Source organism: Sinocyclocheilus anshuiensis, unplaced genomic scaffold, assembly GCF_001515605.1.
Source record: "Sinocyclocheilus anshuiensis isolate Anshui unplaced genomic scaffold, SAMN03320099.WGS_v1.1 scaffold1184, whole genome shotgun sequence".
Classification (NCBI taxonomy): Eukaryota; Metazoa; Chordata; class Actinopteri; order Cypriniformes; family Cyprinidae; genus Sinocyclocheilus; species Sinocyclocheilus anshuiensis.
The window spans coordinates 177,082-195,375 of record NW_015547647.1 but is presented as its reverse complement, the minus strand read 5'-3'; the positions used below and the strand labels follow the sequence as shown (position 1 = coordinate 195,375).

Genomic DNA, 18,294 nt, shown 5'->3' with positions numbered 1-18,294 from the left:
AACTCAACTGTTTAACTCTAGGGGAGTTGGAAAATGAGCCTATTTTCAAAAATAGTGGCGTGTTCCTTTATGTCGCTTGGGTATATTTTTAGCAAGCGGCCAAATATTGTCCTATCCTAACAAACCATACATTAATGGAAAGCTTAACTTTAAATTTAAAATCGCAATTTAAAAAAATTGACCCTTATGACTGGTTTTGTGGTCCAGGGTCACATATGTCTGAAAAGTGAAAGTATTTATGAGTACTTAGATTTACAACACCTTTCAAAAGTTTGGGGTCGGTAAGTCTCTTCTGCTCGCCAAGCCTGCATTTATTTGATGACAAATACATTTAAATATATTTTAAAATTTCAGTATCACATGATCCTTCAGAAATCATTCTAATATGCTTATTATTATTTTTGTGGAAACCTTTTTTTTCAGGATTCTTTAATTAATAGAAAGTTCCAAAAAACAGCATTTGAAATACAAATCTTTAATCTTTAAACATCTTTATTGTCACTTTTAATTACTTTAATGTGTCATTGCTGAATAAAAGTATTAATTTCTTTCAAATAAAATGCTTACTGACTTCAAACTTTGTAAATTGTATTGTATATATAATATTTTATATAAAGATTATATTTATATTTAATAGCATTTAATTATGTAATTAATTAAATGTAATATTACATTAAATATTTTTAAAATGTAATGTATTTATATTACTATATCACTTTTTTACATAAAGGAATTTATTCAGTAGAATTTTTGTTTTTGTGATGGTATTGGAATTAGTATCAAATATTGACATTTATTAGTATAAATATTATATTTCATTACACTTAATAATTACTGTATTTAAATAATATATTTAAGGTTTATAATGTTTAATGTATTGATACTGATATTAATATTTCACTTTTTAAATAAAGGATTTTGTTTTTGTGACGGCATTGAAATTAGTATCAAGTATCGACTTGTATCTGTATGAACTGCTACAATTTTGGTATTGTGACAAATTCGTGGCATATTGTAGCCGATTCTTTCCAAGAACCACCCACTTAGACAGGAAAGGGACATCTGACCGATATTTCAAAAGCCAAGCATTTTGTGGACTGCCTGGGATTAGTAAACTCTGTATGCTTCCCCGCTGTATTCCACACAAAACATAATCACCCTCTAATATTCATCTGACACCTGATTTCATTTGCACATTTGTCATAGTTATGTTGTTGCCAGAAAGTTTACACTGAGATCAGTGAGAGGTTTAAACGATTGGAGATCTGTGTGTGTGTGTGTGTGTGTGTGTGTGTGTGTGTGTGTGTGTGTGTGTGTGAGAGAGCTGATCAGAAATCTGTGTTTGCAGGTTCATAAGTTGAGTAAAGAAGAAAAATGCTGTGGTGAACACTCACAATCAGGTACAACACCAGACCGTCTGTCCTTAACAGTTTGTTTGTTTACTGTCTGTGTTGCACTGTTGCTTAATTAGCATACTGTAACCCATAATGGCTCTTTATAGATTAGTTTTTTTGTAACATGCTGTGAAGCGCACAAAAATGTGGATGGAAATGCACAGGTCAATGCTGCATTGAGAAGCAGAGGGAAAAATAGAGAGATAGATCATGGTGCAGAATAGACAGATGGCTGCAATGCACCCTGGGACATTTGAGTGTCAAACTGTTAAAATTAGCCATAATAATTTGCTTGCCAATATATTTGCGTGCATGTGCATATGTGACATGACACAATAAGCATTTAGCAAATAAATATAACAAACAATAGGGTAAAAAATGACAAACTATTTCCATGTCTTCCACCTTTTTTATGTAGGCTACGGAAATCATGCTTTCTTTCTTCCAGTCTCTCTCACAGACGCACACACATTGCAGACACGCGGAGACGTTTCTTGTCAGCGGTGCACCGCGAATTTATCAGTATCGGTATCGATATCGAAAAATTTTGAACGATACCCAGCCCTAAGTAACAGTGTTTACCATTTCACATCATTTGTGCTGCTTTGTTTGTACTACATAAAAAAAAAAAATGTATAAAATGGAAAAGAGAGACTGTTAACTGTTGTTCTTAAACAAAATTTGAATGTATAAAATTAATAGAAATCAATTTGTCTGTCTTTCATACTGCATTAAAAAGAAACCGAAAACAGAAATAAAATTAAGTAAATTTATCCAAGAAAATATTAGTGCCACTAATTAATGAAACAGTTTTCCTAATACAATTGTTGATTTAAACCATTTAATTAAAAAAAATAATAATATATAAAATGAATATAAATCAATTTATAAATAACTAACTATAAAAGATTATAGTGAATAAAAAAATTATATTTTAATTAATAATAAGTAATATAATTAACTAATGGTTTGTGCAACCACTAACCCTTTAGTATATATAAATATTATGTTTATATTTTATTACATTTAATAATTTAATTATTGTATTTCAATATTATATTTAATATTGAAAATATTTAATGTATTAATGTTTCATTTTTTAAATAAAGGAATTTGTTCATTAGCATTTTTTTGCAATGATATTGAAATTAGTGTCAAGTATTGACTTATATTAGTATAAATATATTTAATTATTTTTTAATCATTTAAATTTTAAATAATTTAAATGTAAATAATTTAATGTTTAATAACATTTAAATGTATAGCATTAATATAAATCGCCATTTAAAATATAAGATATTATAGTTAATAATAAATGTAATTATCTTTATTTTAACAAATTAGAGCATCTAGTCTTTTTTATTATAGTGAAAAAGGAAAAGATAGTGTATGGTTTTGTCTCGCTCATTTTTGTCTGCTGCATGAAATCACTGCAGTGCTTGTGATGATCATAATGATGATGATGATGATGATGCAGGTGAAAATAATGGTGCTGGTTGGCTGTGTTCAGATAAGAGATGATGAATGCAGTTATGTGTGTGTGTGTGTGTGTGTGTGTGTGTGTGTGTGTGTGTGTGTGTGTGTGTGTGTGTGTGTGTGTGTAAGTGGGGCTTTTTGTGACGTGGCCAGCGTTGATGACATCGGCACACCCACAGTCTCAGTGCACTCTGACGCAGACAGAGCTATTTAAAGAGCTCTTCTCCTTTCTCTCTTTCAGCTCCCAGTCTACAGAACCGCAGATATTCCTCTATGGCCAGAATCCACTCCATGACTATTGAGGCTCCGATCACTAAGGTACGCCTGCGTTATTATACACACCTGAAGACAAAAAAAACATAAACCTATATGAACCATTATAACCACCTGATTCAATACAGATCAAAACAGAATCAGCTGTCAAAAATCAGTACCAAAGCCACTGGAAGGCAAGCCTGCAACCTTTAGCCAAAAAAGCGTAACTGCTAAAGCTAACGCTTCCGCTTTTGCAGTACGCAGGAAAGGAGACCAGAGGCCGTTTTGTTTGAATGGACGTCAATGGAGGAGAGGCTTCACTACGCTGAATAAACAGCTTATTTGAGGAAACAGCTTATTATTTAATGAATCGACAGCCTATTGGCTAATCTCCAACATGTTTTACACTAAACAATACTTTTGGATTGAACTATTTTTAGAGTTTACCCCCAAAAAAAATGCCGTTTTATGAAAGAAGTTACTGACTTTTTGTGACAGGTGGGATTCAGCATACGGAATTTCTCATTCATTCCTATGGGATCCGTAAATGGCGATTGAGTGTCGCACAACTCTGACTGAAATTCAGTGACGTCAAGGCTGTAATGTGATTGGTTATTAAGGCACACGTGATCCAAGTTGAGGGGTAGGTTTAGGGGTAGGGTAGGTGTAGGGCAATAGAAAATACGGTTTGAACAGTATAAAAACCATTACGCTTATGGAGAGTCCTCATAAACCATAAAAACCAACATGTGTGTGTGTGTTTGTGCGCACTTGCTGCACTCATTCCTTTTTTGTCCTTATCCAGAATGCAATTCCTTGCGTCGCAAGGACCGGAGGAAAGAGTCTGTGGACATCAGATCCATCAGCTCTCACAGCAGCGATGGTAAGAGAAAGAGAGGATGTTTCAACACAATACACCAGAAGAAACAAGTGAAAGAGAATCCCTTTATCAGTTCAGAAGTAATTATGAAGAGAAACAGAGCAGTAAAGAGATTTGTGTTAATGTGTGCACTTGAGTGTGTGTGTGTGGTGTGTGGTGTGTGTGTGTGTGTGCGTATACGTGTACATGTGTTTGTGTCTATCGGTCTGTCTGTCTTTTCCCAACGCTAGTCATGTTTTCCCCTCTCTTTGCTTCAAAACAGTGTGTGTGTGTGTGTGTGTGTGTGTGTGTGTGTGTGTGTGTGTGTGTGTGTGTGTGTGTGTGTGTGTGTAAGTGGGGCTTTTTGTGACGTGGCCAGCGTTGATGACATCGGCACACCCACAGTCTCAGTGCACTCTGACGCAGACAGAGCTATTTAAAGAGCTCTTCTCCTTTCTCTCTTTCAGCTCCCAGTCTACAGAACCGCAGATATTCCTCTATGGCCAGAATCCACTCCATGACTATTGAGGCTCCGATCACTAAGGTACGCCTGCGTTATTATACACACCTGAAGACAAAAAAAACATAAACCTATATGAACCATTATAACCACCTGATTCAATACAGATCAAAACAGAATCAGCTGTCAAAAATCAGTACCAAAGCCACTGGAAGGCAAGCCTGCAACCTTTAGCCAAAAAAGCGTAACTGCTAAAGCTAACGCTTCCGCTTTTGCAGTACGCAGGAAAGGAGACCAGAGGCCGTTTTGTTTGAATGGACGTCAATGGAGGAGAGGCTTCACTACGCTGAATAAACAGCTTATTTGAGGAAACAGCTTATTATTTAATGAATCGACAGCCTATTGGCTAATCTCCAACATGTTTTACACTAAACAATACTTTTGGATTGAACTATTTTTAGAGTTTACCCCCAAAAAAAATGCCGTTTTATGAAAGAAGTTACTGACTTTTTGTGACAGGTGGGATTCAGCATACGGAATTTCTCATTCATTCCTATGGGATCCGTAAATGGCGATTGAGTGTCGCACAACTCTGACTGAAATTCAGTGACGTCAAGGCTGTAATGTGATTGGTTATTAAGGCACACGTGATCCAAGTTGATTGTTATGCTTTCTCCAATAGTAGGTAATACAAACCCTCTCATCACCCAATAGTGATGCAATCTCTGGCAGTACATCAAAAACCATAGCAAACAAAAAGCTGTGAAACGGCCACATCCTACAGGAAGTTCAGTTTGAGCTTGAATGACAGGAAGGGGGATTTACTGAATTGTAATTCACAGAAATTCTTCTGTGTTAATTTAAGTGTTAATCTATCTATCTATCATCTACCTATCTATCTATTTATCGTTCTATCATTCTATAGTTCTATCTGTCCATTCATCCATCCATCCATCATTGTTCTATCGTTCTGTCCATCCATCCATCCATCCATTCATCTATCGTTCTATCATTCTATCTCTCTGTTGTTCTGTCCATCTATCCATCGTTCTATCATTCTGTCCATCCATCCATCCATCCATTTATCCATCGTCCTATCATTCTATCTCTCTGTTGTTCTGTCCATCTATCCATCCATCCATCAATCCATTCTATCATTCTGTCATTCTATCCATCCATCCATACATAGTTCTGCCGTCTAACAAAACTAACATTCAGTTTTTACAGACTTTGATTCTTGGATTAATTTGAAATGCAAATGCAATTTTGGATCCTGTCTGCTACCTCAATTCTAATTCAGTTCAAATTTGAGAATTGAATTGGAATGTAAAAGGTGTTCTCAATTCAGTTCTGTATGGCACACAACCCTGAGACGCGCTGAACTCGGTCGTGAATGAGAATTTGTTTGTGACCATGGAAGCAAAACAGACGTCAGAGGGGAAAATTCTTTACTACAGTACAGAGATATTTATGGATCTAAACCTTTGAGTAGTGGTTTGTTGTTTTCTCTCACCCTCTGTTTTTGTTCTGCATGTATTTCGTTGTCTTTGTAGGTGATAAATATCATTAATGCAGCGCAGGAGAGCAGTCCTGTGACAGTAGCGGAAGCTCTGGATCGTGTTCTGGAGATTCTGCGGACCACCGAACTCTACTCACCCCAACTGGCCTCAAAAGAGGACGATCCTCACACCAATGACCTGGTGGGGGGGCTCATGAGTGTAAGTCAAGCATTCACTTTTTATTCTTAAAGGTGTTTATTTTATTTTAGTTTTATTTTATTTTTAACCATAATTTAATACATTTTATTTTATTATTAACCCTATATTTTTTTTGGTTTGAATTTTATTTATTTATTTATTTTGTTGCTAACCCTATTCATTATACTTTATTAATATCCCTTTATTTTATTTTTAACCATAATTTAATAAATGTTATTTTATTATTAACCCTATATTTTTTGGTTTGTATTTAATTTTTTTATTTTTTTGTTGCTAACCCTATTCATTATACTTTATTAATATCCCTTTATTTTATTTTTAACCCTAATCCTATTAATTTTACTTTATTACCAGCCCTATATTTTATTTTATTTTATTTTTATGTAATTTTTTTATTTATTTGTTTGTTTTATTTTATTTTATATTTGTATTTCAAAAGAGCAAGAAAATCCTTCATATGACTCCTGTTTGGAACTAAATGACACAAAGGACTACAAGTCATCTTACACCCACATGATGCACAGAAATAGCCTTAAAATACTCTTCGAACACATGCAGTCAAAAACATTATAAACAGTACAATACAATATTAAACCGATGGGAAATTTCACAAATTGATTTCCTGTACACAAACAAACCTAGACACGATTTTTTTCAGCAGAGAATCATCATTACGGGGGAAATTCATCATCTTATATGCAGCGTGTGACTGCATGTCAGTGTCAGTCAGTAGATGTGACTGCTCTTGTTTTCTTGGCACAGATACATTGAGCTCCATGCTGCCTGGCACAGGCTGTTTCACAGTTAGCCAGCAGTCTGTGACGACGCTTGTTTACACAGCGCTCTCGCTGTCTGCCATCTCTGCATCTCCCCCTTTGAAAGTGGTCCACTTTTAAACCAGAAAATAGTTGTTAGACTAAAGGAGCGTTCACACAGACACACAGAACAGAAGTCATTCATTTGAGAGTCACAGAGACTTTTGGTGATGCAGCAAAGTTGAGCAGTTTGCCAATGCGCAGCGATGCAGTGGTTGCTGAACAGTGAAGCTCTAATGATCAGCTTCCTGATATAGCTGGATACAAATACCAAGAAGTTTTAACAGGGTTTACTTCTTGGCTGTGGACATGACTTAGGAGATTTAGTTGGCAGGGTTCCCACCATGCTGGAAAACTTGGGAATATCAGGGAATCTCAAACGATTTAGGCCAGTAAAAAAGTCACAGAAATTAACATAATGTTGACATTTCTTATTATTATCAGTTCAGAAGTATTTATTTTTAGAAATTATGTGAAGTAGAAAAAAGCCTAATCATAAACAACTGGAAAAGTCATGGAAAATTATGGAAATTATCCAAAGTATGGAAAGTTGACATTCTGTACATGAGATAAAACTATTTTAAACAACATTTTGCTAGTTCTTTTATGATTATTTTAGGTATGTTTTATGAACTATTAATTGAGAATGATGTTAAATATTTTGATTTTTTTTTTGTTTATATCAGTTTTCAGAACTGATTAACTGGTAAATTGTAATAAGTGTGATAGATAAATGCTTTTATATATTTTTAAGTTTTCGTTTACATTATTTTTACTTTTGTTTTAAGGTTATTACTGTAAACATGATTTTTATTCTTGTTTACACACAGGTATATATTAAATATTAACATTTATCTCGTGATCAACAACATTTGACTCAACAAGATGCTGTAAATTGGAATACGTTTTATTTAATCTGGAATATTCATTTGAGGCAGTTGATCAAGTTTAGGGTCAGTAATATTTTTTTTTTTTTCGTAAATAAATTAATACTTTTAGTCAGCAAGGATGCATTAAATTGATCAAACGTGACAGTAAAGACATTTACAACAACAAATGATTTCTGTTTCAAAAATGCTGTAGTTTTGAACTTTCGATTCACCAAAGAATCTTGAAAAAAATGTATCACGGTTTCCACAAAAATATTAAGCAGCACAACTTATTTAAACATTGATAATCAGAAATGTTTCTTGAGTGTCAAATCAGCATATTAGAATGATTTCTGAAGGATCATGTGACACTGATGACTGGAGTAATGATGCTGAAAATTCAGCTTTGCATCGCTGGAATAAATTGCATTTTAAAATATATTTAAGTAGAAAAACAGTTCTTTTAGATAATAAAAATATTTCACAATATTTCTCATAGCTGTTTTTACTGTATTTTTGATCAAATAAATGCAAACTTGGTGAGCAGACTTATGAACGGTGGTGTAGTTCTGAAACATTCAAATGCTAAATAACTACAAGCCAGATTCAGGCCACTTCCTTTCATAATGTCATTTTTCTCCGTTAAATAAAGGTCAAGCGGGTGCGATGCACAAATCTCAAGTGTTCAAATTAGCTTTTTGGTGGGTGACCTTTTGAGGGAGAGGTCAGAGGTCAATTACACAGTGAAATATCCGAGTTGAGATAGTGCAGCTGTGGCCTGTGATCATTACAGACGGGATGTGTGTGTGTGTGTGTGTGTCATATTACATGTACAGTTCTATAATCGTACGCCTGCAACATCTCAGACAGAGTTTGTTTTAACTACTGGATGAGTCTCTTTGAATCTGGATCTGTTTTCTGTGTGTTTAATATCCTCCAGGCCTGATAAATGGCTTTTCTCATACGAGCATGCAAGCGTGAGTGAGTTATGGGTAGCGTGGTAGTGCTGTGCTTAAATGTGTTGTTATGATTATGTTGGCTGGAAATTATATTTTGGCTTCCTCAAGCCTTTTTCTCTTTCATTTCAGTCAGATATATTGATGTATATTTTTCTTCATTTCAGGACGGACTCAGAAGGCTCTCTGGGAATGAGTATGTCTTCTCCAAAAGTGCATTACACAGTAAGTTCTAGCCCTGAAAATGATTATTAATATAATACAGATTGGATGAAATGTTGTAAACTAACTTTGAATAAACTATTTCAGCCTATTTACCTTCTTGGTTATAACTTATGTATTATTTAGTATTACAGGATATCATTTAAAATATAAAAGGCACTAATTACTTATAACTTAATTATGCACATAATGACAAGAAAATGTCTAACAGCGAAAATGAAAAGTTACAGTGAGGGATTTAGAGTAACACTCAAAGCTATTTAAAGCAGTGTTATTGTCTGTAAATAAAACTAAAATTATTATAAATAAAGCTGAAATAAAATTACTTTATTAAATGAGAATTAGAAATGTTGCTTTGGCAGCTGACTAAAATAAGTTTAATCAAAGCACTAAAATGATTAAATAATTATTAATAATTATGAAATAAACTATAGCATAATAAAAACTAATAAATGACAAAAGTACATAATGATTTTTTTTTAATCAAACTAAAATTAAAATGAAAACTAAAAATAAATGAACCCAAATTTAATATAAAAAGTAAAACTAATAAATGACAAAAATACATAACAAAATGACTAAAAATTAAACTAAAAATGAAATCTGAAAATCTTAAAACTGAAGGTCCATGTACGTTTTGATCATTTCATCTCCTATTTGGAATATAATAACGAGAAATGGAAAAATGGCTCGTTTATTCGTTTTTCCGTTTAGTTTAACAAACGGAAAATGAGATTTTGGCTCGATTTCTCATTTTTCGTTTGGGGTTTAAAAATCGGTTTATGGCTTCAGTATTTCATTCGCACGTGTGGGCGGTGCTGAAATGCTCCTTTCATTTGATTGGTCGAATCGCTCCGCCTTCAGTACGGCCTTTTCATTCTTTCAGGCAGAATAAGAGTCAGTACGAGTGCGGCACTATAATGTCTGAAACCACCACTCACTGTTAATTACACATAATATTTTAATCAGATTTTGCTGGGCACATAATTCGTGCTGCTGCGACTTGCAAGTGACCCCTTTAATGCGAGTTACAGTATGCTGACAGATTATTTCTAGGTAGCCTATTAGTATTGTATGAATATTGTCCCATTGATAAATACAGTGCAAATAGTTCCGTCTCTTTGGATAAAAGTGAAGTGGAAATAAAAATCAATAATAGACTGAACAGTTCCATGATAATAACATTTACCAGTCTCGTCTCGTCTGGATTTTTCAAGAATACGTTATGTGGGGAGATTTTTTTGGTCATCTTCTCTTATTGGTAGGTTTAGGTATAGAAACATTACCCATAACAGGGTTACATTAGGGTTAGGGAATAGAATGTACAGTTTGTACAGTATAAAAAAATCGTTATGTCTATAGAACTTTCCCATAAAAGATAAAAAACCAACAACCCAATTGGAATGTACTCTATGCTTGATGTGTAGACTAAAATATCTGTTCATAATCTGTGATTGGGATTACAAAATTCCAATACGCATAGCACCGGGAGGTGTCTGGATCGAATAACTTTAACTGTGCAATGAACAACCCGCATTTTTAAACCAGCTAATTTTACAGTAATGTTCAGAATGCGTTATCGATGTTTTTCGTGCATAATGCCAACGACCGCACAACGGGCCTCACTGAAAAAAATGTTTCATTACCTGAATCATTACCCTCAATTTTTTTAATTTGATGAATGAAACATTTTTTTCAGTGTGTTTGTGAGTATATTGGAGAGCAGAACACTATTTTAAAATTGTTCTTTAAGATGTAGTTTGGCATTAATGTTTGCATTCAAGGTTTTCATAGATTGATAGATGCTTGTTCTTGTACACAGATATGGCATATTCATGGCAGTACACATGAAATTCATGTATTTATTTGTTATTTAAACTGATGTAAACAGGAAAAAAGTAGGCTTAATTTTTTTTAATTCTGTCACCCCCTCTAGTGGACATTAAGTATTAAGGACTTCAATAGGATTTTTTGGGAAGGCAAGTCCGACCAGTTAGAAAAGAGGTAAATGTTACGGACACATTATCATCATGGAACTGTTCAGTCTATTATTGATTGTTATTTCCACTTCACTTTTATCCAAAGAGACGGAACTATTTGCACTGTATTTATCAATGGGACAATATTCATACAATACTAATAGGCTACCTAGAAATAATCTGTCAGCATACTGTAACTCGCATTAAAGGGGTCACTTGCAAGTCGCAGCAGCACGAATTATGTGCCCAGCAAAATCTGATTAAAATATTATGCGTAATTAACAGTGAGTGGTGGTTTCAGACATTATAGTGCCGCACTCGTACTGACTCTTATTCTGCCTGAAAGAATGAAAAGGCCGTACTGAAGGCGGAGCGATTCGACCAATCAGATGAAAGGAGCATTTCAGCGCCGCCCACACGTGCGAATTAAATACTGAAGCCATAAACCGATTTTTAAACCCCAAACGAAAAATGAGAAATCGAGCCAAAATCTCATTTTCCGTTTGTTAAACTAAACGGAAAAACGAATAAAAGAGCCGTTTTTGCATTTCTCGTTATTATATTCCAAATAGGAGATGAAATGATCAAAACGTACACGGACCACTGAAATTAAACTGAAGAATCTAGAACTGAAATAAAAAATAAATGAAACCTCAATAATATATAAAAGACAGATTAATAAATGACAAAACTAAATAACAAAATTACAAAAAATTTTACTAAAATTAAAACTGAAATGCAATAAATTAAACCTAAATAAATTTTTTTTTAAACAAAAAAAAACAAAGATGAATAAATGGCAAAAGTAAATAACAAAATTACTAAAAAAAAATACTGAAAATATAAAAAATAAAGCAAAATTAAAATGAAAACTGAAAATATAAAAATGAAAGCTAATTCAAAATATTATTAAAAACTATAATAGTATATAATTAACACTAGTTTAAAGTATCTGAAATGTTTTTGTGCCTTTCTACCATGTTCGATCTTAACATTGAATGTTTGGCCATCACCCATTTGACCTTCAGATATGAGTCAGAGTCACCTGCCAGTGCCTGTCCCGTTAAACGACATCCCGTCCTCCATCGCAGAGCTGCTCGACGAGGAGGAATGCTGGGAATTCAGTATCCTGGAGCTGGAAGCAGCTACTCACAAGAGGTACCAGAAAGCGAGACTTTTTTTGTGTAAACTTATTGTAATGGGAAAAGTTCTGAGTGCTATTGTGTGTGTGTGTGTGTGTGTGTGTGTGTGTGTGTTCGCAGGCCGCTCTCATACCTGGGGCTGAAGATCTTCTCTGCTTTTGGCGTGTGTGAGTTCCTGAACTGCACAGAGGCTAAACGACATCCCGTCCTCCATCGCAGAGCTGCTCGACGAGGAGGAATGCTGGGAATTCAATATCCTGGAGCTGGAAGCAGCTACTCACAAGAGGTACCAGAAAGCGAGACTTTTCTTTGTGTAAAACTAGTTTTTAATGGGAAAAGTTCTGATTGTTATAGTGTGTGTGTGTGTGTGTGTGTGTGTGTGTGTGTTCGCAGGCCGCTCTCATACCTGGGGCTGAAGATCTTCTCTGCTTTTGGCGTGTGTGAGTTCCTGAACTGCACAGAGGCCACGTTGCGCTCGTGGCTGCAGGTGATCGAGGCTAATTACCACGCATCCAACTCCTACCACAACTCAACACACGCCGCAGACGTTCTGCACGCCACAGCCTACTTCCTGCGCAAGGACCGAGTCAAGGTAACCCTGACAACCAATCAGAATACAGAAATAGAAATGTCTCAATTTATACTTTCATCCAAAAATTAAAACATTGGCCTAAGGTAAGGAGAGCCTTCTAGAACAACCAAGTGTTTTAATTGATGATTTATTGAGACTTATTTCATTCACCATTCATCAGACCTGAGTTTCAATGCTCAATCAATTATTCAAGAGTATTTTTTTACATTGTTATACATTTCTAAATAAATGAATGTTTTATTAAATTAAATTAAATATTCAATTAATATAAAATGTAATTTTAATTAAAATAAAATTGTAATTATTTTAAAATAATTTCATTATACATAAATGTATTATTCCTAATATAATTCTGTAAATTACATATAATAATAAAGTTATGCTATACTGTTATAGTTGACCATAGCCAAATAAAATAAAAACTGGATTGAATCAGAATTTTATCATAATGATTCATTCTGAATTATATTGAATTATATTGAATGGTTATTGACTCATATTTTAAATTATACGTTTTATATATTATATATTTATACATTTAAATTATACATTTTATAAATATATATTTTAAGAAATATTATATATATATATTCAATAATTATTCAAATTCAAAACATATAAAGTTCTGAAATTAAAATTATATTTTAATATTGCTATTTAACATGAATTTATTATATTTAATAGTAATATCATAATATTTACTATAAATTGACGTTAAAATATTTTAGTGAATTTTTTATACATATTAAGATACTAGTATTAAATATTTTACTCAAGAAATGTAAAATGCCACCCAATGTTTTTGTTGTACATTTGTTCATTTTTAAAAGATGATGCAAACAAACTCTTTTGAAAAATAAAATAAAATAAAAACAAGAACACTCAAAAGACAAAAAGATACATTAATTAGTAATATTTAATAGTAATATTTATTCAAAAATCACTCATTGTGCATTATCTAGTCATAAAACAAATTAAGTTGCCACAGTTATTGACAGATGCTGTTAATCTCAAAAGGGCCAAATATTTGCAGATAAATCGGTTAGTCACTAATATTGAGCTGACCTAAACAATTTTGGGTTACTTATAAAACTTACCTACGGTATCTGTGCTGTGTTTGCAGGGCAGTCTTGACCAGTTGGATGAAGTAGCAGCGCTACTGGCAGCAACCGTCCATGACGTTGATCACCCGGGCCGCACCAACTCATTCCTGTGCAATGCAGGCAGTGATCTGGCCATTCTGTACAACGACACAGCTGTCCTGGAGAGTCACCACGCCGCTCTAGCGTTCCAGCTTACTGTACGAGACAGCAAATGCAACATCTTCAAAAACATGGAAAGGTATCAGTGTCAACTTAATCATACGTTTCATATGACTCACACTGATCCAGTACTAAACTCCCTCAACCTCTCAATATTCAGGACTCAGTTTCGGACCCTACGGCAGGCCATAATAGACATGGTGTTGGCGACAGAAATGACGCGACACTTCGAACACGTCAACAAGTTCGTAAACAGCATCAACAAACCCATGAGTGCCATTGAGGAGACGAGCTCCAATGTAAGACACACATTACTGTGTTTCCATACTGTATGAGTACAGTCTAACCAGTGCCGATCTGCATTTTACAGAGTGAAGGCAGTGATTGTGAGGGTCAGGCCAGTATTCGCAACTCTCCTGAGAATCGTCTGTTGATTAAACGGATGCTGATTAAATGTGCCGATGTGGCCAATCCCTGCAGGCCTCTGGAGCTCTGCATCGAATGGGCTGGTCGCATTTCAGAGGAGTACTTTGCTCAGGTAAAAACCCATGTTCCCTTATGCACATGCTTGCAGTGTCTTTGGTAGCACTTTAGATTAGGGAACCGTTTTCCCTCAATAAACTCCTGATTTGCTGCTTATTAATAGTTAGTAAGGTAGTTGTTATGTTTAGGTATTGGGTCAGGTGATCTAGAATATGGACATGCAGAATAAGGCATTAATATGTTCCTAATAAGTACTAATAAACAACCAATATGCTAGTAATATGCATGCTAATAAGCTACTAGTTAATAGTGAGAACTGGTCCTTAAAAGAAAGTGTTACAGTGTCTTTCAAATTTTTATTGTGTTTTAACTTTCGTAAGATATTGTATTTCCAAGTGAAATAGAGTATTTCTATAGTATAATATGTAGTACTTGATTATCCCAATTATCCGTCAAGATTTGATTGGACCAGGAGAAATGAGTTAAGATCATTTTATTTTGTAATTGTATTTTGATGAAAAAATAGAATTATTATATATGTATTTATTACATTTTATTTTTTATATACTATACAAAAATTAATAGTCAACGGCTATTTAAATTCAAAATACATGTGCTGAAATTAAAATTATAATTTATTAATATATAAAATGATTAATATTTAATGTTATTTTTTTATATCTTTAAGGAAATATTAAGAAATTACTATTAATGTTCACTCTAAAATGTTTGAAACAGAAATTATCTATTGCATGCATTATCTATTGAAAAAGCCAGTTAAATTGCCATAGTTCTTGACCGATGCTGTTAATCTCAAAATGCCCAAATAATGGTCGATAAAATTGGTCAGTCGCTAGTGTTGGAAACTTTTTCCTCGTTGAAGCAGAGACCAGGAGACGTTGGGATATGTTTCATACAGAAGTCACTCTTTATTGAGGACTCGAGCGTCGCTGCAGTCATCCAAGTCTGACTATAGCTCAGCACAGTAGAGTTTATACCTTTCAAGGGGGAGGGATACATAGAGGTGGAGACAATCTAAACAAAGCATGCAAATGCAATACAGGAATCAGCCCGTTACCGGAATTTCTCCATCCCTGATCTCATCAGCATAACAGTGTCATTCAAATGCATAGGTGCTAATCCAATCAGTCTGACAGTACTATTCCAATCAGCATAACTACTCAAAGACTGGGACAGAGGCACCAAGAGCCATTACAAACAAAAGGTGATCGTCTCAGTAATCTGGTTCATTTTACTAACAATAGGAGAACAGGAACAGACAGGAACCTTTTGCTACACTTTGCTTAAGATAATCATTTGTCTGATGTAATTTACCTTAAATGCTAAATACAATGTACTTCACCTTAGTTTTTCATGTGATGCTATGTCAGAACATAGGATCAGCATATTTAAAACAGATTCTTAAATTTGTAATCCCACACTAGTATTGATATTAGAATGATATACATGTTTTACAATAACATATCTCCACTCTCCAGTCATTTGCTTTCTGTATTTGCGATCTCCTTCTTTCCCTAGACTGACGAGGAGAAAAGACAAGGTTTGCCGGTTGTCATGCCAGTGTTTGATCAGAATACCTGCAGCATTCCTAAATCCCAGATCTCATTTATCGACTATTTCATCACGGACATGTTTGATGCCTGGGATGGTAAATATACACACACTTACAAATGCAATACACAGGTTGTGCCATTCAAAAATTATTTCTCGATTTTTGCAGCCTTTTTGACAAAGTTTTGATATATTTGTTATCTCAGTATTTATGTTTTGACATTTGCTTTCAACCTCAGAGCAGTGTTATTTTAGTGTCATTGAGATTCTATTATGGTTTTTATTAATATTTTGGACGTTTTTATCCTTATATTTTCTGCTTTCATTTAAATTTTAAGTTTAAGTAATTTTGTTGTATGTGTTATTTCTTATTTAAATATGTATATATTAGGGATGTGCATCTCCATAACTGAGGCCGATGCGATACACATCTCGATGCATAGCCAACGATGCGACACATTAAAGATATATATGAAGCAGCTACGTATGTGATGGGATACGATTCACCCCTATTACGATGCAGTGCGATCCGATTTCGATTCGATTCGATTCAACACAATGCAATACGATGCAATGGAAAAAATATGATCACTTCTAATGCCTCGAGGCCTGTTTCATTAAACAAGTTTGCCAAAAGTTAGTCTGACTCATTGTGAAATGATTTGGTGACTTTCTAACATTTATAGATGCAGAATATACCTGTGACATGTCAGTTATGCACTGAGGAAAACACAACGTCTCAAATGCATTAAACAGCACAAATGTATTCACTGTTTGCCGTGGTGGATTGATTTGATCCATGATCGACATTAAGGGCTGCTTGAGAGTAAGCGTGCACAAATTAGTGAGATTGCGCGAACTTAAATAGTCGTTTATGGAACCGCTTCAGCCCCGATTGATTTGTTAGGTTATTTCACTAAGGTTTTGGACATTAATCCCCGCTTGTCTTAGCATCTTTTATGAAACAGGCCTCAGGTCTCCGTAGTGTTGTGATTCGTCAGATTCATGCAGCAGCACCAGTGATGAGAGAACACGCTTGAGAAACAGTTCAGAGAGGAGAAATCAATCTACATATAAAATATTGGTCACTTTCTAAATAATAAAAGTATTGCGCATCCACGAGTTATTTTTGTATAAATCGTTTTTTACCGATGCAAATATGTTAGAAACGATGCATCGCGATACAAATGCCAACTTGTAGCCGATGCACACCTTTTAAATTGATGCATTTTAACTTTTATGCCGATGCACCGGTGCAAATCTGTGAATCTTCCCATCCCTAGTATATATAGTTATTTTTATTTCTGTTTATTTTTTATTTCGGTTATAGTTATTTTAATACATCAAGTAAAACTAAATAAGACATGTTTCCTTGGAAACTAGCTGAAATAAATCAAGTTGAATTTTTTTTTTATATTTTATTTCAGTTAATATTTATTTCAAATAGAATATGCCTTCCTCACAGGCAACTGAATTAAAAACAAGCACACTCAAAAGACAGACAAGGTCTATTTGCAAATCATACATTACTCTCATGTTTGCAGAAATTATTTTGAACTGGTTTATTAGATTGCTGCAATATTTATGATGATTTTTATATTGCCACAATCGTTGTGAATATAAAATAAATCTGAAATATTTCACTCAGCTGTACAACAAATCCAGAAAAAAAAATCACCAAACACTGAGTAGAAAATGACAATTCTGGTACACAATAATGAGGAAGTGTTTTGTATGCGTGTCTGTGTTTGAGAGAGAGACAGAGAGAGAGAGAGAATACTTTCCCAGGCATCTTTTGACTCATCTGGTGAAATGGTCCATTAGCTGCAGAAGATGTTGGACCGGAGGGGTTGAGAACGGGGGGTGTATTAGTTGGTTGCTGAGAGGTTGTGATAATGTTATCCAGAGGTTGAGCTGATTGTGGCGAGCTTTGGAAACTTTAGGTTCTGTGTTTCCCACTGAGCCAAACCCCAGAGAATAAACCTGCTTACTGTCAACTCACAACAGCCGTGATGTCACGGAAACTTTAAAAATGGTGGAGAGGGGCAGGGGGTTAGTGTGCATGTGTATATGAGAGAGAGAAAGAATGTGCATCTGTGTGTGTGTGTCTTTGATTTCCGTAGTCTGAGGTCAGGATGCAGTGAAGCAGAATCTCTTGAGCTCTCCGCAGATTTAGTTCCCAAGGTCACGATCAGGTCAGTTCATCATAGAGGAGCTGCGTGTGTGAGTGTGTGTGTGTG

The 18,294-nt window shown here is 34.5% G+C and overlaps 1 protein-coding gene across 4 annotated transcripts in view; it reads left to right on the top strand.

Annotated features, from left to right (window-relative positions):
- The window catches only part of LOC107701941 (high affinity cAMP-specific and IBMX-insensitive 3',5'-cyclic phosphodiesterase 8B-like), a 62,049-nt gene that overhangs the window by 42,101 nt on the left and 1,654 nt on the right, over positions 1–18,294 (top strand). For 3 of the 4 annotated variants that reach the window (XM_016504096.1, XM_016504095.1, XM_016504097.1), the window contains exons 11-22: positions 1,349–1,400; positions 3,931–4,008; positions 4,452–4,528; positions 5,998–6,162; positions 8,970–9,027; positions 12,032–12,161; positions 12,266–12,335; positions 12,609–12,737; positions 13,861–14,078; positions 14,160–14,298; positions 14,370–14,537; positions 16,022–16,151. In XM_016504096.1, the coding sequence (XP_016359582.1) occupies positions 1,349–1,400; positions 3,931–4,008; positions 4,452–4,528; positions 5,998–6,162; positions 8,970–9,027; positions 12,032–12,161; positions 12,266–12,335; positions 12,609–12,737; positions 13,861–14,078; positions 14,160–14,298; positions 14,370–14,537; positions 16,022–16,151 (1,414 nt within the window). Of the gene's footprint in view, positions 1–1,348; positions 1,401–3,930; positions 4,009–4,451; positions 4,529–5,997; positions 6,163–8,969; positions 9,028–12,031; positions 12,162–12,265; positions 12,336–12,538; positions 12,738–13,860; positions 14,079–14,159; positions 14,299–14,369; positions 14,538–16,021; positions 16,152–18,294 lie in introns of all 4 variants that reach the window. The other variant, XM_016504098.1, reaches the window with a different exon arrangement.